The sequence below is a fragment of the Ylistrum balloti genome, unplaced genomic scaffold (assembly GCF_031769215.1).
Source record: "Ylistrum balloti isolate Yb309-2 unplaced genomic scaffold, AGI_CSIRO_Ybal_v1 Utg369662, whole genome shotgun sequence".
Classification (NCBI taxonomy): domain Eukaryota; kingdom Metazoa; phylum Mollusca; class Bivalvia; order Pectinida; family Pectinidae; genus Ylistrum; species Ylistrum balloti.
The window spans coordinates 934,928-962,190 of record NW_026781912.1 but is presented as its reverse complement, the minus strand read 5'-3'; the positions used below and the strand labels follow the sequence as shown (position 1 = coordinate 962,190).

The 27,263-nt window shown below is 36.2% G+C and overlaps 1 protein-coding gene across 3 annotated transcripts; it reads right to left on the bottom strand.

Moving 5' to 3' along the window:
- Positions 1 to 273: 273 nt before the first annotated feature.
- On the bottom strand, positions 274 to 26,671 carry LOC132558987 (toll-like receptor Tollo). Of its 3 annotated transcripts, none has more exons than XM_060223621.1 (2): positions 26,350 to 26,671; positions 274 to 7,167 (listed from the first exon to the last, which is right to left on the bottom strand). In XM_060223621.1, exon 2 carries the CDS (start codon positions 7,164 to 7,166, stop codon positions 3,573 to 3,575), a length of 3,594 nt encoding a protein of 1,197 aa, XP_060079604.1. In that variant the 5' UTR covers position 7,167; positions 26,350 to 26,671; the 3' UTR covers positions 274 to 3,572. The 3 variants fall into 3 exon arrangements, with proteins under 3 accessions (XP_060079604.1, XP_060079599.1, XP_060079603.1); XM_060223616.1 differs by lacking the exon at positions 26,350 to 26,671 and adding an exon at positions 25,993 to 26,037; XM_060223620.1 differs by lacking the exon at positions 26,350 to 26,671 and adding an exon at positions 17,426 to 17,492.
- Positions 26,672 to 27,263: the final 592 nt, after the last annotated feature.

The following is a 27,263-nucleotide window of genomic DNA, read 5'->3' as shown; positions in this document are numbered from 1 at the left end:
TAGTTGAAAGAAAGTACTTCTCTTTGGTCTCGGTGTTTTAGGTGCTATTTCATCAAAGACAACTGTTAAAAACCTTGGCTTTTTATTGGTTAAATTCTTCCTTTTATAAATCCCATTAATTTCAATGGTGAAGTTAACACAACAAACACAGCCTTTCTCTGCTAACTTCGTCAAATTCTGCAATCCAGGTTAATGTCTGAAACGAAGCGCTGCAGCTTATACAATTCTATAGGGATATTGGATCACCAAGAGAATAAAAAATCAACAATGCAGTATTGTATAAAATTTTAATCTCATCTCCACATTAATTGAGATTCATTACAGTTTGAATAATTCAATGTATGCAATATTCCAAAACTACATTACAAATATTTCTACTTGACAAACTAAATGTAATGACATTTTCAATCCTTTCAGGAAATTCTATAATACACCCAATCAATTCATCCTTGAGCATTTCTCTGTCTTTTCATTTCCGTTTATTAAATTGTATTCCTGTCACAGAAAAAAAAAACACTTAAAAAAGATAGTTAAAATTTTCGCTGATTTATTAAAAAGAAGAGAGTGAAATTATCATTGAAGTCGGGGGAATAGGCTTGATATCTCTGTTTCTTCGCAATTTTTTTAGCTTAATTACAGTGAAAGTTGATTATCTAAATACCTGTATGATTTCCTTTGATAAGAAATTAAGAAACCATGAAGACAAACTGATCAAGTCTCGTAAAAATAAAAAAAAAAAAAAAAAAAAAAAAAAGAAAAAGAAATATGAAAAGGGATCTCGCTATCAATATTCCTCTACGACGGAAATTATATCAATAAATAATGAATAGAGTAGCCCATTTTACTGAAGCCATACAACATTCATTGGACATTTAATCTCAAGGATTTTGTTTACGCACAAGGCATAGTATGTAACTAAAAACAACAAAAACAACACATAATTGTAGATATCCACTGTATGATTCAGAAAAAAGTGAGACAGTGTTCAAAATGACTTGAATGATGATATTTTTATAGGATATATGACCAGATCAGGTGACATGCATGACTGAGACCACGTGCATTTGAGTCAGCGTTGTGCGCGTTCAGGTAAATTTTGTACGTGCGTAACATGGTTTTGTAGCCCTATTGGCGCCAAAAACTAAGGTATTTTATCATCACATGGGAGTCCTTCTTATAATTCTAGCCATTAGAAGAATTCCAGTTTCCCTGTTGATACTTACTAGATGGAGGCTTACAGAACAAAGTCAGGTATTATTTTTTATCAATTGTAGTCATCAGGTTCATGTGGTTGCTGTGTATGTGCGTACGGCTGACCTAACGCAACACTTCAGTCAAAATAATATTTCCAAAACGTTTGTTCCGCAAACAGAAGAACCAATTTGCATTTATTTTACATTTATTTTCACGGGATAGTGCAAAAAATATAAACCACTGACGTGCTTCGAGCAAATAAAATGTAAAATGTTACCAAGAAGGAAATCTTACTAATTAATAAAGCGGCATACATTCATTAGACGTGTACCAGGATCAATAGAATCCCTTGATAAGCACCAAGCTTTAAGTCCAGAAATGGAATTGTTATGATGCCAGTTTTAATTTTCTCTTTCGCTTTACATTTTTTATTTAGCGAATGGGCGTGCGTCTCAGAGTCGGAAAAATACTTCATGAAATGGACCTGTGGAAGCAGTACGACTCTCCTTCAGTTTTTATTCTATAGAAAGGTAAGTTTAGAGATCTAACGTGAACGTCCACATATTGATTGTTTTACTACTGCCATTAAATAAACATAAAAACAACGGCAAAAAAAATTAACAGAACAGACATTTCGGCAAGCGTCTTTTTGGGGTAGATACTAGTCAGTGTTTATCGGAAATGCCTGAAGATTTCCGAAAATTGGCAGTGTTTGAAAAATATGATATATACATATGCATTTAGAAATAATGATCAGCAGATTGAAAATGTATTGGTTGGAATGTTACTTTTTCTCCCCAGACGAGAGTGACATTATATCTGACGATTAAGGTACACTGGCACACCTTTAGTGATATCATGTGTGACATTATATCTGACGATTAAGGTACACTGGCACACCTTTAGTGATATCATGTGTGACATTATATCTGACGATTAAGGTACACTGGCACACCTTTAGTGATATCAGGTGTGACATTATATCTGACGATTAAGGTACACTGGCACACCTTTAGTGATATCATGTGTGACATTATATCTGACGATTAAGGTACACTGGCACACCTTTAGTGATATCAGGTGTGACATTATATCTGACGATTAAGGTACACTGGCACACCTTTAGTGATATCATGTGTGACATTATATCTGACGATTAAGGTACACTGGCACACCTTTAGTGATATCATGTGTGACATTATATCTGACGATTAAGGTACACTGGCACACCTTTAGTGATATCATGTGTGACATTATATCTGACGATTAAGGTACACTGGCACACCTTTAGTGATATCATGTGTGACATTATATCTGACGATTAAGGTACACTGGCACACCTTTAGTGAGTATTAAAGAAACTGAGTATTCTTCATTTCGCGGAAATAAAATTCGTTTATACTGATATAAAACTAAAATTCACAATTAATGTAGCTAATTGGAAAATTATTAAAAAGAGATTCGCTTATCGCGTGTTTATCAATTACAACAAAATCTATTACGGAAATATTTAAATGATTGCATCGTAATTACATTGCTAACTTCATAGAGCGGAGTGTAGACCATTTATAACTTTATTCAATACAGCCATAAAAAAATCTGGAGACCCCGTTATCATAAATAGAATTTAGAATATTTGATAATACCAATTGTTCAAGTAAACCATCTCTACATATTTGGTAAACGCAAAACGTTTTAATATTGTAAATCTGGATATCTAAGGACAGCCACAATAATCTAGATATATCGTTTTCCTTACGTGCCGATATCACCAAATATTCCCTAAGTAGACACCAGTTTGTCCAAATTTACTTGGTCACATTTCCGAATTTTATATTTCTGCAGAATGTTACAAAATTTTTTCCTAGTTAGTTATTTATTTATTCATTCATTTATTTACTTATATATTTATATTCGAGCGCGTAATATCCTGTACTTCCTCTCATTAAAACTGACATTTTGCCGCCAAAGTTGGACAGTTAATATATATATATATATTTATATCACAGATAAGTATAAAATTCAATATTAAATAAATAGATTAATCACATCGCCACCGTGATGTCCAACGAATATGTCTTTGTTCAAATTATCTGTAAATAATTAATGAATTGACACCAACTGTGACATCACGATTGAAGATATTGACATGACGTCATCACATCGTGACGTCACATTATACATAATAACCATGAAGTTAAGATAATGGTAAGGAAAAACTTGTTCACGTAATCCGAATAAAACATATCTTCAATCCATTTCCATTTCACGTGCAGTTGATGAAACCCTTCTCATTGTTATAACTCAGCAGAGTTTCATCAATTGTATTTGAAATGAAAGCTCAGTTATGACCATATACAAATATATATTTAAATGATTTAAGCCATTTGTTTCTCGGATTTTTCAATAGGATGGATTTCTTCATAGATATTAAAGTTTGCAATGGCTTCAGCCTCGCGACCAAAGTCACACGTGTGGCGATGGACACTTGACACACGCGATATCGGAGTTTCGTATCCCTCATCGTCCGGAAGACCGGAAGAAGTATTCCCAATACCCACTTCCGGTCTGATATCGAGAATTCTGTCTACAGGAATTACCCGATGTTTGATATCTGGCATTGCGTAGTACAGTTTCTCCCAAAACCAGGGGTCGTTATATCTGACATACGTCCGTGTCTGTAAGTACAATTTAAGATCGGTACTCATGTCTTTCATGTCGACATCACTGAGCAATATTACAATCAGACGATTTGTCTTGTCTTTTAAAACACGATGATGAGCCGTTTGGAACTCATACTGACACCACTCGCTCTTCAGAAAGTTTTCAGACATGACAAGTATCGTTCTACGACTACACTCCACACTACTTACAATCGTTTCCGATATGGAAGCTCCGATAGGGAAATCTCGATAATGAACACAAAGTTTGAATCGATGATCAACATCCTCAAGTCTTGGAACAAGCTCTCGTACCACGAAATCCTCGTCTTTATGACTGTACGAGATGAAAGCATCGTATACTTGGTTTACATCAGATTTCTCATGTGTCATTCGACATCCGAATTTTGCAAAACAGATGACCTGGATAATATTCTTATTCCAAAACACTAGCGCCAGGACTACAACGATAACAACTATGGCAATGATAGCACAAATTAGAGGGAGATTATCCGTGCGGTTGAGGACACGAGTTACGCTTTCACGTGTCATATTTCTAAATACTAACGTCATATTTGGACACATAGTCTCCATATCCACGTCAATAAATCTGATAAGTTTATTTGGACTGTTGAAGTAGCCATATGTATTTTCAACATCGGTGTCGTCTGCTACACATTCCAAATCCCGCCGGTCAATAATTTTCTCAACAACCGTGATCGTATTATATAACATTGCTGACAAGAAGTTACAGTCACATGACCATGGGTTTCCCGCCAAAGTCAGCTGTTGCCACATGGGATTTGAAAGCGTTGCGTCGACTATAAATTTCAGCTCGTTATTCGCTAGGTAAAGTCTCTGGATATTTGGAGTGTGTTCAAACACAGAATAATCAATGAAAGACAGTCGGTTGTTTTCTAGGTTAAGTTCTACAAGGCTCTCTAATCCATAAAACATTCCGAACAACAACTCTTCCAGTGAGTTATCATTTAAGTTTAACACTTCAATTGATTTCAATCCAACGAAGCTTCTGTTTTGTATAAATTCAATGCCGCTGTTATTTAGATAAAGTACTCTCAGAAACTCTAGTCCGAGGAAACCAAATCTCGTGAGACTTGAGAAGTTATTCCCATCCAGCCAGAATTGTGTGGACACACTTGGAATGTGCATTGGAATGCTAGTAAGATTTTCGCGCGAACATTTGACGAAGTTCGTCGTACTGTGATCTAGACTTCGGAAGCACGTGCATCTATGTGGACAAACGAACCTACAAACACATCCCTCGAACTCGCAACAACGACATTTTGACATGAGGCATTCTTCTTGGTAGTCGCAAAGCATGTTGGAGGGTTCAAGTTTGTAGAGGAACCTGAGTTCGGCTTGAAAACCCTCCCTACACAATATCACATCCGTATCGTATATAATAGGCTGGCCATACGAAGGCCTGCTGTCGTCCATTTTCTTTCTCAACCATTGTAGTTTACAATCACATACAAACGGATTGCCGGCGATGTAAAACGTTGGAGGAGTACCCTGCAAAGCCGGCGATACTGAAATTGATAGCAATTTCAACGTCTGTATCAGATTATAACGAATGTCAACTTTTCTTAAATTCTTAAAATTATAAAAAGCGTAATGAGCAACGCTGGTGATCTGATTTTTTGCTAAGTTGATTTCCTGGAGAGATTTTGGATATTGTTCGCCGTTGATTGAGTTGCCGATGGAATTGTGACTTATGTCAAGATGGAGGAGAGAATGGAGGGAACTGAACGCCCACGTGACGTCACTGATATTATTATGTTGTAAAAACATCCATCTAAGCTCACTAGCACCATGGAAGGCGTCGTCCTCTATCGTATCGATGTCGTTGTATGCTAAATTTAGAATCTGGAGAGATGGCGGTTTGTTGAACACACCACGTGGTATAACGCGTAAGTTATTGAAAGCGAGGCTGATACCCTTCAAAGTAGGTAGTCCTTCGAACGTATTCAAATCCAAAGTGTCTATCCTGTTGAACCGGAAGTCGATTAGACTGATGTGTTCCATGTTTTTGAGACACGGTATCTCTGACAGGAAGTTAAACGAAATGTTGAATTGTGAAACAGACTTAAGCGGAAGTAGAGACTCGTTGTCAGCCTGGCTAATGTTGTTGTTCCGAAGGTCTAACTCCAAAAGTGATGACAATCCTTCAAATGCATACCTTTCTAAAGATTCAATTTTGTTTTTCCCAAGTTTTAACTTTTCCAATTGTAATTGCTTTTCGAAGAAACGCTCACTTAAAAATCGTATTCGGTTTCCAGATAAATCGAGATAAAACAGTTTTTCAAACCTTAGCAGGGATTCCCTGTCTAATTTGCTAATGTTATTGTTTTGGAGTTGCAATTCTGTCATTTCTCTCAAGGGCCATAACTCTGCCCATATCCTGTCATCCATATTGCAGTCTCCTAATGCTACCACTCGGAGTTTTGTTGAGTAGCCAAAGAAACCTTCTGGAATTCGACCTAAGTTGTTCTCATTCAACGCGATTATTTGTAGATTTTCCTGTTTACGAAGGAGATAAGGTGGAAGTCTCCGAAGGCGATTGGAAGAAAGGTCAAGCCATCCAAGATCACGAAGAGCCACGAATGCGTCCCGATGAACCATGTTGATGTAGTTGTCACTGATTCCAAGCTCCCATAAATTTGGCGATGTAGACGACAATTCATTTCCGAGATATTCGAATTCATTAAAAGGAATAATGATTCGAGAAAGACTCCGGAGTGTATTATTTTCACAGGCAAGTCCAGCATCCGCCAAAGATCGAATTTTGTTGTTGGTAAGATTGACATAGACTAGTTCTTTATTTTCACAGAGGCTTGGCACTACTGACACTTCGGAAGCAACAACTGTCAAACGTTTTAACGACGGGCAGCTCAGAAACGCTTCCGGGTCAAAGGTTAATCGTCTGGCATTAATTATAGTCAGTATTTGTAAAGACAACATGCCCGCAAAAAGATCTTTTGGAATGTGATCAAATTTGCAATTTTCAAATGTGAGCGCCGAAAATGTTTGAAGGTCTTGGAACATATGACTTTTCAGATTGGAATGTAGGATAGGGTCACACTCCAAGTGCAGCGTGCTGTTGACAGAGGTTCGAAACAGGGCGAAGTTATTGTCATCGTGGACGGTTGATAAGGAACAGAAGACATCGACAATAAGGTCCGAGGTGTCACGGCGGTAGCACGTGCATTCTTCGGGACATGTGTAATCGACACAACGGCATGACGTCACCAAGAGAGTCAGGACAACGACCGTAGAAGCCGGCCACCTCATCCTGCAAAAAACAAAACAAATGACTCTAAAGGTACAAAATAACAACAGTAGTGAATGTAAATTTATATACCGGATACAAGAAAAAATGTCTTCAGTTATTTTAAACATGTTTAGTAAATCTAATTTACAATCGTACACAGTTTAGCCGAAATACACATTCATTTCCAGGTCACCAGAAATCTCAACCAGCGGAACACTTCACCGAATTTATTGGCCCAATGTCGGTATCGACCGATGTATACCGCATTGCCATAGCATGAAAAAGGTGTTCCGAAATCCTACTCCTGTAGGTAATACACAATACATATATGTATATCGATTTTTCTGACAATCTCTGCTTTCTTGTTCCACAGAGGAGAATCTTTCAAAATTCCATCGACATAAAATAATGTTTTGCATCCCGATTGATTAGGATTAATTAAGTAGCATGATTTTTTTCTGACTGTGCAAAAAGATAGATATAAGTTGTACAAACGAAATCGGGTACTTATTTGACTTATAAAGTGAATTTTCCACGAAAATATCAATATGGCTTCAAGTGCTTTTAAACGTTTGATTAAACTATACTTAGTGTTCATAACATCAAAAATGTATATAATCAAAACCTGTTTTGGGGACAGTAAGAGCATTTTAAATGGTTAAATCATTACACCTTAGCCTTATTTCGTGGCTGGAAACATCCGACTCGATTTCAGATAGTAAAGAAATTTCGTGCCCCGTCACCACTACTTTTATTCCCAGCCTCGATTGCACTAACTTTAATCACATAATTTAATTTTTTCATTAACAGTCGAATTTCTTCCATAGACCTAGCTTTATAAGGTGATTACTTCCTGTAAAGTCACCTTAATCTAGAGACAATATCTAACACTGCATCACCTCTATCAAGAGACCACCTCTATCAAAGAACACGAATCCATCTCTATGAAGAGACTTCCTCTATCAAAGGGCAATCTTTACCAAGATACTATCTATATCAAGTGACTACATCTTTCAAGGGGCTACCTCTATGAAGGAACCACCTCTCTATCAAAAGACCACCTCTATCAAAGGACCACCTCTACAAATATACCACTTGAATTAATCAGAAATTTACTGTTATCAAGAGATCATCCCTAATTAGAGACCAAAACAAGCAGATCAAGCGATCACCTCTGCCCCCTCTAACAAAAGCTGACTTCTATTAAGAGACCAAATGTTAAGGGACTACTTTTGAATGCCGCCATTGCAAGGTTAGATAGAATCATCAAATAAAACCTTTATGAAAAGGTTTTTTTACTTTCCATAGGTGATCTTATACAGGGTTTCCTAAACAGACATTTAGTTTAACACACCGCATATTCACGTGGAGGTGACTAGAATGTTGTAGTAAGATAGAGAGCATGTTTCAACAAGATGAACCATAGCTATCTAGTTCAAAACGGTTATCAACGACTGTTTCATGAAATATGATCACAAAGCTGAATATCGATTTTCTGCATCTGCCTATGATGGCCTTTGACCATAATATTAAAACATGTTCACTACCAGAAAAAAAGATGAATAATAAAGCGAAATGTGAACGATCAATTAAAACGGTATTAGAATAATCAAACTTGGAATGACTCACTCGTCATTATACTAGATGGTGTCAAATTTTGATCATATCAACACACGGGTACTGTACACACGTAATAGCATCTCTCATTGGGAAATACAAATTAGACAGCAAAATAAACACTTTGAACTGGAAATTCACAAGCAAGTGATGACAGTTCAATAAAAATTATTTGTTTTTGGATCATGAATATTGATGAATTGTGCCTACAGTGAGCCTCGACCTAGTCTGTTATTTTTCCGGATATTGATGATCGCAAAAGGGTTCCGGTTATTAGATACTATAACACATCGGTGCTTGTGCTGTAAATTATGTCACCGTGTTCTGTGTAAAATGGCGTTTCCTGTAGATTTAGCTAGCACATATTTTTATTGATTGGAAAAATAGTCTTCCCTTGGGTAATAGCCAGCCGTAAATCAACAGGAATGAGTTGGGAAGACTAGCTGAAATAATACAATACAGATAATAGCTTTCGCATGACATGACAATTGAGTCACCATTATCACTATAGTAAAAAAATATTTTAGATATTTTATTTTCATAACTTTTCCTGACGTTCATGAAAATGACAACGCCATCTTTGATTGATTTCAAAAGTACGCACGGTTATTGCTTCCAAATCAATGGAGAACACGATTGTCTTTTGTGCAGAAATAAAACACTACATTGGCAAGATTTTTTTTTCATTAATTTGGGATATGTAGCAGAGGTCTTTATGCTTTTTAATGTCCCTGCTGAGGATTAAACTTGGAAGGGATTTAGTGGAGTAAAAAGGCTACGGCCGCAAATTAGAAAATCAAAAATTGTAATGTATGATGTAGTATTTCTATAAACATGTTTAAATATCCCATCAATAACTTCCTCATCTTTATAGAAAGATGCCGTTTGGGGAATAAAAAGTGCCTGAAAATTTTGCATATTTTTATATTTTTCTCTCAGTGATATGTATTACTACAAGAATAAGATTGGAATATCACACACTAAGATGTAATGAATCACAACGATTTGTCACGTAAAATTGCTTGCTTGTTCTAAAGGTGCTTCGTTCTCAATAAATATCTTTACTTTGTAACTTTACGGGCGCATTTAGAGTCGGAGTAGGAAAGTCATAAAAGTAGGGTTACTTCAAGGTACTGTTTTAAGGCCTGTCCTTTTCTATCTCAGTTAATTAATTATTTTCCAAGCTCTTAATAAAGTGTTACTTTACATAAAATAAAAAAAACTGTAATTAGCTTGTCAATGTACAGGGTATTTGGTGTTAGAACAATGATGTGTTTAAAAGGACACGGTAAGAAATATTAATTATGTTATTGATGTTACGAGTTCCATTATGTTTTTATGTTATCCCGATATTCACAGTGGATTTCCAATGTCCGGCTTGACCACTTCTTTGATTCGGGAAACCCGTCTAAAATTTAGCCCTGATAATGTAACGTGTTTTTTTTAACACGAGGCTATCCATTTTGTAAACACGAACATATGGTGGCGGGGTGTCACTATCACATTTTTTGGGTGTGGCAAATGCTATTTGATAGCTCTAAGTCAATCCAGAATTACAAATTAAGTGACATTAATCTCCAATATTGTCGAGACCGATTTAGGCGGGTAACCATTTCTGTTTACAGGCGACGATGTTTGTGCGCAAGCGTCATCACATACAATGCAAAATTTTGCATATCCAGGCTGTTGATAAATAGATTAGGGTTTACTTCTTATAATTAATTAATCAATCTATTTATGTGTATATTTCTGCGAAAAATAGTCATTGTTCATAAGGTGATACACGTGCTGTTTAATAATGAAAACAAAATAATGTTTTTTACCGTGATATCGCTTAAAGATATCAGTCATCACTTTCAGTACACACGATTAAATGACGGGCAGAATTTCTAATTCAATTGGTTGAGTTTGACTTGTTTTCCTAGAAAATAACAGGATTTCTGATATATTTTAGATTATACTAACAAAAATATAATCAAATTTGATGAGTGCCTAAAACCGCCTTCCCTTCTCCTTCGATGAGTCAGGAGATAGCAGAGATTCCGTATTGAATCACTGTTATGCTTTTGAACATGTTTAAAATTATCAAATGCATGCATCTTTGAAGGATTTCAACTCATTTTACTGAAAACTGAAGCGGAAAAGTTTGAAAAATGTCTTGCCTATGTGTTATTTAAACAAATGAATACGCCGGTAAGATGCATGGCAGACAGGGTGAGGGGATAGTCGGAGTAGTCGTAGCTAATTTAAAGTGATTTAGTCAGGAGAGAACTTAAAGGTGCTATATAGCAAATTAATTCTGTAATATGATACGCTGGGCATAAAATTCAGTTTTATTGAAAACAATGCTAGTCTATATCCATGTGATATTCTGACAATGCTTTTTTTTTGTTTTCTCCCCTTTTTTCCCCATTAATCCCCAGTGGAATTCATGTGAAAAGCAATTTGTTTCGGTGGTGTGATGTTATCAAAATGTCACATCCAATTTTCGTCAGATCTCGATTTCTGACGACACAAACGCGATATTTGAAATTGAGACTTACGTATTGACCGTAAAATAGACTCGATGGCACCCGGTAACACCCAACATTTCAGAACTATGTGGACGGTTTTCCCTTTATTGTATTACACTTTTAGCTTAGTCTCTATGCTAGGTCGAGTTCGAGTTTACCATCCCAATGAAAATATCGTTTAATGTTTCACATGGGAGCTATTGAACGATTTTATCACAAAATTGCATGCAGATATATGATATGCAACCGATGAATATATTTAATGATATTTTTTAATGAATATGAAAACTCCGCATGACGTATAAATACAGATAAAAATAGGTATTGTTTTCATCTTAAATTGATGAAAGGGAAGATATACTGAGTATCGCAGGAGTTCATGTGCACTACAAAAAATTCTATATTCTATTTTTTTTCATTTTGTCAACAGAAGATCCGGAACGGCATTCTGTATACATGTGTGTTTCTCGATTTTTTTAGTTTTGTTGTGAACGTCCGGTTGTCATGCGCTTACGCAATGTTGGCCTTTGAAACAGAACAAAGACATTTCAGCACCCATATACAAAGTACTACATTAAAAACATATGAAATCAAAACAAAACACGATAGAACAGGTTGCAAAGAAAAATAAAACTACAAGAAAATTATTCTGCATAAATTATCCCTGTAAATCCTCGATGTTTTCTTGCAATGGGGGACAATGAACTTCGCGCTGTTACTTTCTCTCTATTTCTGTGTTTGCCTTTATTTATTTAACCTTTACAGGTGCATCGTTTGAATTTTCTATGTTTATGCTTCAAATAGATAATTTAAACGTTTTTGCATGCATCTAGGGTAACGTATCTTATCACTCAACACGAATGTAGCCAGGGCATTGATAATGTTATGGGTGTTAACCATATTGTAACTTGTGCCGGTCCTTTTGCTTCGCGGCAATAAAGCATGTTTAAAGAAAGCCAGGGCGTAAGTTAAAATAGTCAAGTTTGCAAGTACTAGTCGGATGATGATACATTAGGAAAATTATTGGCGCATAAATTAAATATCCGTCAGGGTCATATAGATCACATGACTTTCTTCAATTGTAGATTTCGTTTTTTTCTTCCTTGACTGAAACATACCTCTTACTACAGCTTTACCGACAAACTTTACATATACTGAAACCAAGATTAAGAACAATTATATGAATCTCTCATTTATGCGAGAAAAATGTAATTATTTGATAGTATACCGACTGCATGCATGGTACAGACTCTCGAAACCACGTCGGGGCATGCTACAATACTTCGAAATATTGAAGATTATTCGACGAAATTGATAACATAATGAAAGCTTCTACTATTGGCTGTGACTTAAACCTATTGTCCGTGACCGAAAACCATTCAACGTGTCTGCCAATCTTTTGCCGTGTCTGAAAATCATGAATTGGTCATGAAAATTAGTGACATGTTTGACAATTATTGTCCATGACAAAACAAAAACACCAATGGGTCCTAAAACTATTTACAATGACTGAAAGTCATTGACCGTGTCTGAAGACATTTGACCGTGACTGAAACCATTTTAACGTTCATATCATCGGGAGCCATCCTAGTTCCAGCTGAAGTGTTTACCTCTCGATCTTGACCCCAGCTAGGAAGAAAACCTACAAGATTGATTACGGGGAAACTATCCTCCGCTTGTTAAGTAATAGACATATACAGCTAGGATCGATCCGTTAGGTATATGGCTTTCCGTATAGACACTGTTCTATAGACACGAAAGGGACAAAAATCTCAGTGCACTTCTCAAGAAAAGAAAAATGGGAAAGTAGTTTTAAAGCGACATTAACTCACGCGTAACTTGGCAAGGCGTTGGCAAAGAAAAAGTATAAGACTTCGCGTGTAGATTAACTGCCAGCATGGGAAATAAACAAGTGTAGTTAAATTCTTAAGAAAGTCCTAGTGATGTAGCCGATTCAAATAAGCATAAATCGAAAGCTAAAGATATCAATGATATTGACGGTTCAATATGTAGCTATATTACCGGGTAAGGGAAATAATCCAAGATTTGACTTTATGTCAAGGAAGGGAGACAAACGATAACATATATTGTAAAGGGAGATAATCTAAAAGTATTGGACGGTACACGACGTGAACGAAATCAAGATTATTATCAATTATCGGAAGTACATATGTTTTATTGGTATTAAAGGGATCCAACTCAAAATATAGCTGTCAGTACAATTTATATAGCCACATAATCCCGTTCTCTGCCTCTTAGAGACCTTTACATTATGTAGGGTATCACAATGGACTATCTCTGCCTCTTAGAGACCTTTACATTATGTAGGGTATCGCAATGGACTATCTCTGCCACTTAGAGACCCTCTGCCACTTAGAGACCCTGCCTATATATATGGACTATCTCTGTAGGGTAGGGTATCGCAATGGACTATCTCTGCCTCTTAGAGACCCTATATATTATGTAGGGTATCGCAATGGACTATCTCTGCCACTTAGAGACCCTATATATTATGTAGGGTATCGCAATGGACTATCTCTGCCTCTTAGAGACCTTTACATTATGTAGGGTATCACAATGGACTATCTCTGCCTCTTAGAGACCTATATATTATGTAGGGTGTCGCAATGGACTATCTCTGCCTCTTAGAGACCTATATATTATGTAGGGTGTCGCAATGGACTATCTCTGCCTCTTAGAGACCTATATATTATGTAGGGTGTCGCAATGGACTATCTCTGCCTCTTAGAGACCCTATATATTATGTAGGGTATCGCAATGGACTATCTCTGCCTCTTAGAGACCCTATATATTATGTAGAGTATCGCAATGGACTATTTCTGCCTCTTAGAGACCCTATATATTATGTAGGTTATCGCAATGGACTATCTCTGCCTCTTAGAGACCTATATATTATGTAGGGTGTCGCAATGGACTATCTCTGCCTCTTAGAGACCCTATATATTATGTAGGGTGTCGCAATGGACTATCTCTGCCACTTAGAGACCCTATATATTATGTAGGGTGTCGCAATGGACTATCTCTGCCACTTAGAGACCCTATATATTATGTAGAGTATCGCAATGGACTATCTCTGCCTCTTAGAGACCCTATATATTATGTAGGGTGTCGCAATGGACTATCTCTGCCTCTTAGAGACCCTATATATTATGTAGGGTATCGCAATGGACTATTTCTGCCTCTTACAGACCCTATATATTATGTAGGGTATCGCAATGGACTATCTCTGCCTCTTAAAGACCCTATATATTATGTAGAGTATCGCAATGGACTATCTCTGCCTCTTAGAGACCTTTACATTATGTAGAGTATCGCAATGGACTATCTCTGCCTCTTAGAGACCTATATATTATGTAGGGTGTCGCAATGGACTATCTCTGCCACTTAGAGACCTATATATTATGTAGGGTATCGCAATGGACTATCTCTGCCACTTAGAGACCCTATATATTATGTAGGGTATCGCAATGGACTATCTCTGCCTCTTAGAGACCCTATATATTATGTAGAGTATCGCAATGGACTATTTCTGCCTCTTACAGACCCTATATATTATGTAGGGTGTCGCAATGGACTATCTCTGCCTCTTAGAGACCCTATATATTATGTAGGGTATCGCAATGGACTATCTCTGCCTCTTAGAGACCCTATATATTATGTAGGGTGTCGCAATGGACTATGAGAGGCGTTGAGTTCATTCATATGTTCATCATTCGCTTTCCTCACGAGAGAAGAAATTGTATTGGTAGCTCCAAAACAATTTTTCTTTATCCGAGTATAATTACGTACAGTGGAAAGGAACGAATTTCCGCTACTCGGCAAGGCAAGTGACCCGATTTCTAGAAGTGTGTTACTTATTTGAGTGCATACATACATACTGCATTCGTTTCTGTTGTACAAGTCCTGAAATTGTCACGGAAGTGACGCTTCTTTATGTATGTTTCCATAAAGGGAGAAAACTCGTGTTATTGCTTGACATCGAACCGTAGAAAAAACCTCACGAAATCATTCCATTACCATCCATGTATACATGGAACGAGAGTCGGGAATTCCTGCAAAATCCCCATGGATCAAAGGATACTCGGAGTACACCAAGTTTTAGTTTAAAGAAAAAAATTGATTTGTTGAAAAATACTCGTTATTTTCTTTTTGAGTTAAATGAAAGAAAATGTCCAAACACTTAAAAGCATACACACGTCAAAAAATGCAGCCCATTAGCATTTTTTATCAAACCCTGTTTCAATAAAAGGAATCACATCTGTAAATCAAACTAACCTCACCCGAAATTCGACTATAAAGGGCTATGGAGATTGACTAACACCGATTCGGCAACATCGTAATGTCTCGTTAATGCTTTTAAAAGAGATTCAATGTAGAATTAATTAGACAGGCGTCTAGATAATTCTTTCATTCAAAGGCAAATTTATAGAGACACGTTTTTTTGTTTTGAAATCACTATCACCATGACGTAATAAAGAACGTGCACGTGTCGTTTAAATCCCGTTGCGTACCAGCATAAATACCGGGTATCTCTCCAATCTGTTCATGCTAAACATAAAAAACAGTATCAAATTCTATATTTCTTGTCAAATACAGATTTTGATGATATTTTAAATACATATATTTATGTGCCTAAACTGTCTTTTGTCCGGACTCCTGTCGACAACATTAAAATGAATGATGGTCGTTGTGAAAAACTACAAGTAGGGAATTTCAAAGGACGTTGGGTTCAGACTTAGTTCAGGGTTAATCGCCTCGTGAACAGCCAATGTCATTTCCCGTTTCTTGTTGTAGCTGGAAGCGATTTCATTGAACACCATGCGAGAGGCTTCGATAAAAAACGCACACCACTCTGAGAAGGGTACGCATTTTGGAAACCAAAGATGCCGTTCTGAATGATGTAGCAGAATCCTCTTGACCACAGAACTTACATAAACCATTGAGGTCCCCTAGTAATTATCATTTTTACTTATCATCATGTGACACAATACATCCTTTTCCTATTTTGCAAGTTTTAGAGTGATTTTTTTACATTTATCTTTATCATGACAGACATATCATATTTACAAATGACCAGAAAAATATACATATTAGACAAAAGTATTACATTATAAAGCAATTATTTCTTACCTTGTAGACTTTTGAGTAATATGGAAACTGATCTGTTTGATACTTGAGTGCTATTTTTGGCCCACAATAATGTTTTCCGAAAAGACAGCGTGACGTCAGGACTACATGATAAACAGGAAAGGTCACGTGACGAAGATTGTGAAATAACATCGGTATGATTTATCCTCCCTACACACCTGTGTAGAATGCGGTCGTCACTTGACGGGGACAATCTTATATAGCACCTGTCGAACTTTTGAAATTTGTTTACAAAACAGGTGACAGTTTACTGGGGGTCAGAAATCTTATCTGTACTACCCTTTGTAATGTATACTGATAAAAATCGTCTTTCTAGATAAACTGTATTTGGGTTTTCAGAACAAAGTATTGGGAATATAGTAAAAAAAATTATATAAGTAATGATATACCATTTACAAAACACGTGGTAATTGTCACACACTTTTATGTGTCACATAAGTCGAACTCGTGATCTACAGCACCAATTCGACTTATCGAGAGACACACAACATTCCGAAATAAATCATTTATATAATTATAAAATCATGTCAAAATGATCAAGAGATGTATCAACACGACAATAAATCATCCTTGTTTGGTCCAACCTAGATTTTAATCGCCGAGTCGGATTTATATGGTAAAGTGGCTCCGAAGTCGTCTATTTACGAATATATTGTTTAATATCATTGACCTATCCTGTGTTTGTTGACTGACGTGAACAAATAAGCGATAAAATTATTTCATTGGTCGTAAAAAAATAAAAATCTGCAGGGCATAAAAACGATAAGGGAAAGTGAAACACACATTCATTTAATACGGCCTTAGATGGAATTCATTGATATATATCATGTAGCTTTTTTTATAGTATTGCCTTCAGATAAATGATATCCGGTAATCTTGGTTTAACTCAGATTGCCACTCGATAATTGATATAGAAAAAAAATCAATACCTCCACATCAAATTAAAGACTCGTGGTTAGAATTCTAACTTATTTACTTACATAAAAGCAAATCCGATGATGATTAATTATATACTGATGTATCAGATTCGTCAGGCCGATTTCCGCACACCGCCGAAGGTAAACAACATGTAAGTACAGTCGACTTCATCACATCAATATTATATGTTTTAATACCAATCCCATCCATGACTACCGAGGTTGTAAATTCCCAAAGGTTACCGCATCGAGTAATTGTCAAACAGAAGATTAAACCACATCCGGTGTTTTAGTTGAGAGAGATGGCGTTAAAGCGACAGATATTTTGATTTCGTAGCGTTATACAAATTGATCTCAATTATTTTAGGTATTCAGTTATTTTCCCCAGAGCACAGTATGTTGTATCTGGACACATGCACTGGGCTACAAGTAAGAGTAACATCCAGTCTATTGTTAAAATTCAGTATCCGCCCCTCAGCACATTCGTGATTGTGCATATAATGTACACCCACATGTTTCACTGTCGTTCATTATGCAGTTTTACATTTAAAATGCAATGGAAATAACTAAACATTTGATTTAATCGGTCATGGACCATACTTGTAATCAAATAGATGTATTTGTGTTTTACGGTGCTGAATAGGCGATCGGAGATTTTTTAAGGCTAAAATAAGGCATGTGTTTTTTAAACAGCCATCTGTGGTAAGTGTAATTAAAAGACGTCAGATGTACTTTATGCCATTTTAGGGATGGAACTAAAGTTGAAATCAACACATAAATTATGCAGGTAAACACGTCTTTGTTTTTACTAATGACATTACGTCTTATCCTTTGTGGACCGCGAAATTACCAAATTATAAATCAGAATGTCTCGGCCCGTGTTTATTCTAATCCCTACTTCGAACAACCGTAGACCATGCTAAGATTATGAGAGGTCTATACACTGGACATGTATTTGGTAAATAACTGTCGTTAATATTTTCTTTAACGTAATTTTAGCTTGTGAACTGCAAACATGTCGGACCTGTCACAAACATAAAATGTGTAATGGGTCTTCAGCGTTACCTACTCAGGATCCTACACTGTTTCAAGTGCATTTCATTAGCTGCCAATTAGCCAAAGCATAGACATAGCGTGGCACTTTCCAGTGCATTTTCATTACGATGGATATAGCGAGAAAAAAATGCGCTACAGTTCAAATACAAATTTGTACATGTTTAAAATTCTCTAGAGGTTGCTGTCAGATTCCTATGCTGTGATAGAAATGCGGGAAATTGATAAATGTTATCACAGCGTCTCTGAATGGCATGTATCTAAATTTATGACATTTGAAACCGTTTAAAATGTTATCTAGTGCAGAGGGATGGTGACTGATAACAGTCTCTGCCAAAATCTCCAACCCCCCCCCCCCCCGACCTCACGACATGGAAAACTAAGAATACATAAATCAAGAAATTAAAATATGAAATTGAAGGAACAATATAAACATGTAGCGTTAACAATACTCCCTGTAATACCTTAGTCAGCACTGTCGGTTAATATATCACTTATCGGGTTGATGGAAACCAATGATCGCCCTCATCTGAGGACACATTAATTTTTGCAAGAGATGACGACATTCAGTTTCATTTCATTATGATGATATCGTCAAGGTAATGAGAACGTCTTGGTTATCGTATCGGGAAATAGCTATCAGTAAGGTCAGGTTACTTTGATTTGACATTGAAACTGATCAGACGGTTTAAACTGGACCATTCAGGAAGCTTATGGTAATTTATTCTGCACTAATTAGAAATATCTTGTCGAAAATGAATACTTCTGTGTCTTGTAAAACCTGGCGAAATAATTTTCTTCTTTAAAAAGGCGGAATATTGCAATCGGAATCCATAGACAATCGACTTCGGCCGAATCTCCGTACAACCAAAAATATTTAAAAAGAGCTATAACTCTGTATTAGAGTTCGTGCTTCTGTAGTTAGTAGCCCGCGATCACACGAGAAAACACTGTACAAGAATCGACATATATTAAGTAATAAATCGTAGCTAAATAAAAAAAACTATCAGAAAAAGAGACACGCTCAGAACAAAGGGCAATAACTCTGCATATAGCGGCTAGACTAACAACACTAGCGATGCTCAGATGATTTTTTTTTATAGATATAGGTGAAATATGTCTCGTGCAAGATGACGCAGAAAATGAATTATTGACAGTATGACTTGTGGATAAGCGTTAACCAATTGTCTTTTCCGGAAGTTCGTAATTTGCCGGTTAGGAATTATAAATGATAGTCACAGCCGTAACACAATATATAGGAGATGTCACGTGCATCTTTCGCCTTCTGCATACCGGAGTAGGTGTTTATCATTGTTTATGTAAATCTACCTGCATATGCATGTCTACGGTCCGACCAAGGTAAATTGTAACAACTGCGCATTACATACTGTTTACATTTAATAATGACTTGGAAACTTATCAAGATACATGCAAAGCAATCATTTTACGTGTCACGACAGGGAGACAATAGGGGCCACAAAGATGAAACAGGGAACACTTATAAAGTTTGTATACTCTTGAAAGACAAATACTGCAATAATTTATTTCTTAAATAACGAGTATATAGTAAAGTTCTGAAACATTCGTAAAAGAAGATACCATGTCTTTAACAAAGGTATATCTAATCTATCAATCAATGAGATCTAATTTAATATAACAGAAAAAAGTGTAAGTAAAAGAATTATGCAAGTGATACATACATGTACGCAATGCGGCCTCTTTCACACTCTCCTACTTAACCTGACCTAATACTCCACCCCACGGAAACCTTGATTGTCTACTGTTACATACATCCGTGTCGTGACACTTCCAAGCTACATTATTCATATCATTAACGGCACAGTCAGACACGTCAAGACTGATCAATGTGAACACATACAAAAGGTTTGATCAAACAAGAAATACCAGGACGGAGTTTAAAGATTTTTCGGCAGCAGACAGACAGGATGTACACAGTAATAGTTCTCCCAGAAGTCTTCATCTTTAACATGCAACAAATAGTCCGATAGATTGCAGGGGTGGGGGGTTCCAGCACTATTTTTCTAACTTTAACAAAAGGAGAGTTCCAATTATTCCTTTTATTGAAACCTAAATTTATTTTAACACTATTTCTTAAAAATAAAATGAACGAGTACCACTGCTTTGAAACTCCGACACTCCTTTACCTTTTGGATAGCGAAACCGATAATTATTAGAGAGACAAGGAGTCAGCTGTATCGGAATAAAGACTCAATGCGTTTTGATATTGACCCTTTTAGGCTTCCGTACTTTTAAAGGTACACGCACTGTCTCACAACACGATTAAAACATAATTTGTAGTGAAATCCTGAGTCCCGGTACAAAAATAGCTCTGGTGTATTCGGCAGGACTGTAGCTGGCCCATCAACAATAAAAAAAGGCTAAACAAAATAATAAATTTGTTTCCATTTTCGGTTTTCATTAATTTCGGATAGGTACTCTAAGAATTAACATTCATTTTTTTGCGATAGTTTTAGCAAAGGTCAAATCATGAGAGGCTGAACAGTGCATTCTTAAATTAGATAAAATAATATACTGTGGCAGGAACTAAAAATAAAGCGAGTAGGGGAAGAAGATATGAAGATTTATCTTTTATTTAACCTTTGTTAAACCCCCAGTCCTCCAGATAAAAGGACATTTGGGAAGTGTTACGTCAGCTATTCAATACACGCCGTATCTGTATTTTGATTATTTTTTTCACATTGAAGCAAATATATTTCTCTATAAACTCAGGCGATCAGGATAATCGTTTTTTCATCAGTGTTTTCGACACATCGACATTATGATATCGTTAGCGTGAAGCCATTCTTTAACTCTAGACCAGTATAGGGACAAAGAACGGTGTAGTGACTACAGGTTGACTAAGTTTATTGGCGAATGATAAGTAATTAAGTAAAAAGTGACAAGTTTCATAGTCCAATAAAATATTTTTTTTTGTTCGTTGATTTTATCGTCTAATTTAAATCTCGTCAGCTCGACATAGATATTAAACCAATTTTATCAGATCAATTTTATAGGTTTTAATCACGTATACTTCTACAAAACGTTCCACGCTACCACAACCGGGGATCCTTTCTCGGAAAGCGTATAGTTTTTTTTCTTTACTTATTTTTTTACATTAAATATTTGTACATCATTAGAGTACCTGTTAGAAAGTCGCGACATTTAACTAATAAATATGTACTGTACATTTTATGTATAAAAATATTTTTATCATTAAGTTTACATATGACTGACTGCCTGGTAATCTAGTGTGACCGTCCTTCCCCAAGCCCTATAGTTATTCTGTTCAGTAAAATAGGTTTAGTCGCTGATGAATGACACTGACGGTTGTCATGATAAAACTTAATTAAAAAACAATCAAAAATACATTACTTCCGCTAGAATGGTCTTATACGTGATATGGACTTGACTTTTTAATTTTCGACACATTTGACGAATTGTCTCTGTGCCTCATTAATAAAAGATTAAAGACACCAGTATATATTCCATACAAAGACTCGGTGTTGACATGCACAGACGCCTCGACATCTCTTTAGACGGGTTTGACATAACATCTAGTCTTTACACCTATCGTTCTAAGCATGAAATTCACAGTACATCACATCATATATATTATATCCTATAAATCCTCCAAATGTCCATGTGTCTGTACCTATTTCACTAACCCTGTCCTCCTTTACAGAAAAAATATCTCTGGAAGTTTTTCTACCGCTTCTTTCTCCATGACTCGTTTTACTCATAGCTCGGTATCTCTCATTCCACGACAACCTACTCGGCCTAGGGCACGTAAATTCTTCCCTCTTTACCCTTGAGCATTGTATCCCCACTCCCCCTCCCCAATTCGAACCCCGCGACCGTTGTCTCCTCTCCTTATCCCCGTCCATGCCTCAATATATGAATATTGTATCTTTTCCCTCCTCAATACGTGCCCCATGAACATTGCCCTCACCCCTCTATGCCCCTTCCCTATCTGTGGGTCCTTTACACTTTATTATAACGTTAACTTACATTCCAGACGATGTTGGTAGCAGATCCGACCAAGTGTAATTGACCACACCACACCACACCACACCACCATAACATAACCAAGGTCACACACATGCTCACGTGTTGTAGGTTTACATTTAGGAGCCGACCTGGTCAGATCTGGTTGATTATCTTTGTAACAATATCAGACAATTTATGAAAACCTTGAAACATAATGTTCTCGCCGATATTCCTTAGAACCCCATTATATTTCCCCCTCATTCATATACCCTACACCTCGTTATACATTTGTTGTGCATTTTGTTTCATCCACATATGATGCCTCTTGTTAAAATACCGTTAAAATGTAATGTTCGTCGATTAGTGTCCTTCATTCGTACATAATCATAGTATTTTAGGATCCGTCTCGTTTATATAAACGCTCAAATCATCGGTAAATCGGTTTATATGTATCAATAACATTTCGATATAACATCCCTTATAAATAATAAGCACTTAAAATTCGATAAAATATCTCTCGTGTATTTAGAGTAAAACTTAAATTTAATGTCACTCATTAATGAGCACTAAAACACCGATATAATATCTCTCACTTATTAATGCTAATACCTCGATATAATGTCTCTCACTTATTAGTGCTAATACCTCGATATAATGTCTCACTTATTAGTGCTAATACCTCGATATAATGTCTCTCACTTATTAGTGCTAATACCTCGATATAATGTCTCTCACTTATTAGTGCTAATACCTCGATATAATATCTCACTTATTAGTGCTAATACCTCGATATAATATCTCTCACTTATTAGTGCTAATACCTCGATATAATGTCTCACTTATTAGTGCTAATACCTCGATATAATATCTCTCACTTATTAGTGCTAATACCTCGATATAATGTCTCTCACTTATTAGTGCTAATACCTCGATATAATGTCTCTCAATTATTAGTGCTAATACCTCGATATAATATCTCTCACTTAGTAGTGCTAATACCTCGATATAATGTCTCTCACTTATTAGTGCTAATACCTCGATATAATATCTCTCACTTATTAGTGCTAATACCTCGATATAATGTCTCTCACTTATTAGTGCTAATACCTCGATATAATCTTTCTCACTTATTAGTGCTAATACCTCGATATAAGGTCTCTCACTTATTAGCACTAAAACCTCGATATGATATCACTTACTTTTAAAACACTAAAACTTCGGTATACTGTCCGTGTGTTATTTGCATCATTGCGATGGATTAGCCAGATCTTTAATAAAGTGATCATTTCGCCGTATTTTGATTGGCTAACAGTGCTTTTATAAAGAAGTTTACTCTGTTTGCAGTTGATTGTTATGTATTGATCTGCCGAACTTCTTTAAAAAACATTTGTTATCAAACAAATGACATGCACATTTAAAAAAAAGAATTCAAATGAAAGGTTGTCTGAGTATCCTCCTGTCCTACCACCACTCATAGACGCTGAGAATCTTCCAAATGTCTCATACAGGATCATATTTTTTATTCCTCACGCGATAAATTAATTGACAAAATAACAAAATAGTCAAAAGGAAGCTGTCCAATGAAATGCATTCTGATGCGGGTTCCCGCAGATTGTATCAATAAAAACCTTTTAAATGAAGATTAAAAACAGATTCGTTAATTAGTCACCTTAATGACTTATCGGGGCCTTAAATCACGTCTCCTCGAAGACGTCATAATTATAGATAGGATATAAATGGAAAACATGTCTGTATTTCCTTTTAAGTTGTATATAAGGAACATTTTAAATTTCAATTATTCTATTAGTATTTTAACACATTTTTTAAACGTGTTTTCGTCATGTCAAGAAGCACAACTGAAAACCTTGTATGAAAAGTTTTCAAAGAAATTACGTATATGCTAAATATTACATTGGAACTATCGTCGGACGATTCAGGACAAAATGACCTATTACTGGCCAGAACATATAAATCTGAGAGCTGACCCCTCTTTATCTCAAATCTATGGTGTCGGAAAACAAAATATTTACAAGTTGTAGCAGGGGTCTCGGCAAGCTAACCTATCATCTGACCCTATCCGGTCAACAACATCTGTACCGCCAGCTTCACCGAAACGTGTCCGAGTGTTATAAACGGGAAAGTATGTGAATGAAAATAGCTTCTCAAGTTATCAATGCCTGGTGATCGCTTTGTTATCGTACAGGGGGAATCTCAAAGACATCTTTGACAGATCTTGTATTTTCTAAAGCGCTGGCAGAACTATAGACCGTTTAAAGCGGGGGAGGGTTTGAAGTGCATTTCTGCGAAAGCTGGGGATCTTTAGGATTTCCAATATAAAAAAGAAATTCGCGGTTTTAAGAAAATCCATTTGCCTCGAGCGAGGATGTGCAGGATCCTGTATCAGTCCTCGACAGCAAACTGTGTTCCTCTACTATATCCCTCGGGACAAGTGAAGCTTGATAATTAGCCATAATAGGTACCGTGCGTGGTGTTACAGATGGCCTGGTACTCCATAGTAAAGTTCAGTGGAAGTATTAACGCTGATGTACAGCTGAAACGCTGTAAACTGTGAGAATACAGAATATCATTCTCGTAATAAAAATGTTAGATGTGTTCTCCATCCAAACAATTGTGATTAAAGACGCACGTTCGGTAAAAATATCTTTAAGTAAATTAATTGTACTATTCAAAGAGCCCTTAATCTGTTTTATATCGTTGTCAAATTATAGCAAATAACCAAAATCTATGGGTGAAGAACTGTAACGTTTTCATCGCATTTTCCTAACCTTTTAATGAAAGGACACTCGAAACAATTATTGATTTATTTGAAAACAATTGAGATACTATGTCGTAAGAGGTGATCGGGTGGAACAATAATAATCTTTCACTCGATGTCCGTAGTTCGATTCCCTGAGTGGACGTGAAAAGAATGAGGGTCACCTGCCCGAACACGTTGGTTTCTCTCAGGTACTCTGGTTTTTATCCAACAGGAAAACCTCAAGCATTTCCATCCAGACCAACAAGATTTATTTAATCTGGTAGTTTGTGTCGTAATTGTTTTTTTATATATATAAGTAAATAAAGTTTATTGTTGATTATTACAGGAAATAAATTATTACCTCGAAAGAAGGATATTATATATTATATACAAGAAAATAACATTTCGATATTTTTAATAGTATTTAAGACATTGAACAATTTTATATTTTCATTCATACTCAATGAAAGAAAATGTTTGGAATGATATATCGATGTATACATGGCACAAAGCAGATAAAGATCGAAAGCGGATCTTTTAAATAATTACATTCCACATGTGCCTATTGTATTTCATTTTTATTAAACACGGCAATATTTTAATGGAACATGCTTCTTTAATTCTATCAAGCCACGGGTGCAGAACATCTTTAATTAAACGAACATAACAACAGCAAGTTTGGAGCCACTCGTTCACGCGGAGAACTGAATAAGCTTCGATTAGAAAAAGTCATGACGCAACAAAGCTCCTTTCAAAATAATCTGTGAGGACCGAAATAATTATAATGTGAATTTTAAAGTCATTTTCTCACCTTACAGAATTTAAGCTTTTCATAACCCCGGTTTAAATCTTGTTTCTCCTTTGATCCGACAAAGCAATAGGGGGGCTTTAGGACGCATTAGCCAGGCTGTTTAGAACATCCTCACGTGTCACTTGCGCGAGCGATAAAACCTGCCACCCCTAATCAGTGATGTTTTACCACCTAAGCCTAAAAGGTTAAAAAAAGAATAATGTTGTGATGAGAAAAAGGATCTGATAAACCATTGTTCATGTCAAAGCCATCGTCAAGTGTTATCAATTATTTAAACGGGCAAATATTTGCGGACGTTTAATGAAAACCCAGCGGCGGGGATTTAAGAAAATCGATTTTATATGAAAAGTTACTTACCTGGATTTTAGCGTGTAATATAATCCAGATTTTATCCTCTTTGGAAAAAAAATTTAAAAACTCCTCCCAATTTTGTGATAAAATTTTGTAACAGTATGGTGCTCCATATAAGAATCCACCGCTACAGTCCAGTGTATGGAGATTAGCGTCAGCGGAAAGTGTAACATCCTGCTCCTTCAATTGTGTATGTGTGTGTGTAGTGTTCTGTACTGATACAGACTATATTGAGGAGAGATCAAATGCCCCTCCTCCACGTCCCCCTCCGCGAGTCACATGACGCTGAAGCCTCCTCTCCTACACGCTTACAAAGTCAAGCCAGCTATGTCAAAAATATCAGTTTTGTAGCTGGTTTTGTTCCTTTCTTCTTTTATAACTAAAAAATCAATCATATCTCGAATAGAGAACCAAAGGAGGAACGAAGCCTCCACGAGTTTGCTAAGTGCGGTAGTGTGATAGTTTCCCGCGCTCTGTGTTTATACAGAGGCTGGATCAGTGTTAGGCGTATTGGGACACTATGAGCTCCTGTCGCGGTCTGTTTCATGTCTGTTTCACTGTAACGTACAACCCCGCATAATCATATTTCTTTCAAAAATGAAATGAATCACGCCGTTTTCATTATGCGACTATTGAGTGCATGCATCACAGAACAATTTTACGCCTATTTGAATATGTTCAATTTTCTTTAAACAGATAACAGTTTATAGTGAGCTCTAGGACGCCAGATGTCTCCAATACCGGAGACAACGCTTGCTTGTTCCAATATTCTCTGTTCTCATAATTATCAATATCAAGTGTTTGAGATAGTCAAAAAATAAAATTGCTATTCCTTTGTATCTCGGCGATATCATTGAAATCGATCGCGTATTTCCATGAATATAGAAATACATGAATTTTAAAAAGTTGAACTTGCCATT

Excerpts from the sequence above, each read along its gene's own strand:
- LOC132558987 (XM_060223616.1), bottom strand. The coding sequence starts at position 26,015 with ATGAAAAGCTTAAATTCTGTAAG. Across the intron at positions 7,168-25,992 it reads AAAAGCTTAAATTCTGTAAG|GATGAGGTGGCCGGCTTCTA; the intron begins GTGAGAAAATGA and ends TGTTTTTTGCAG.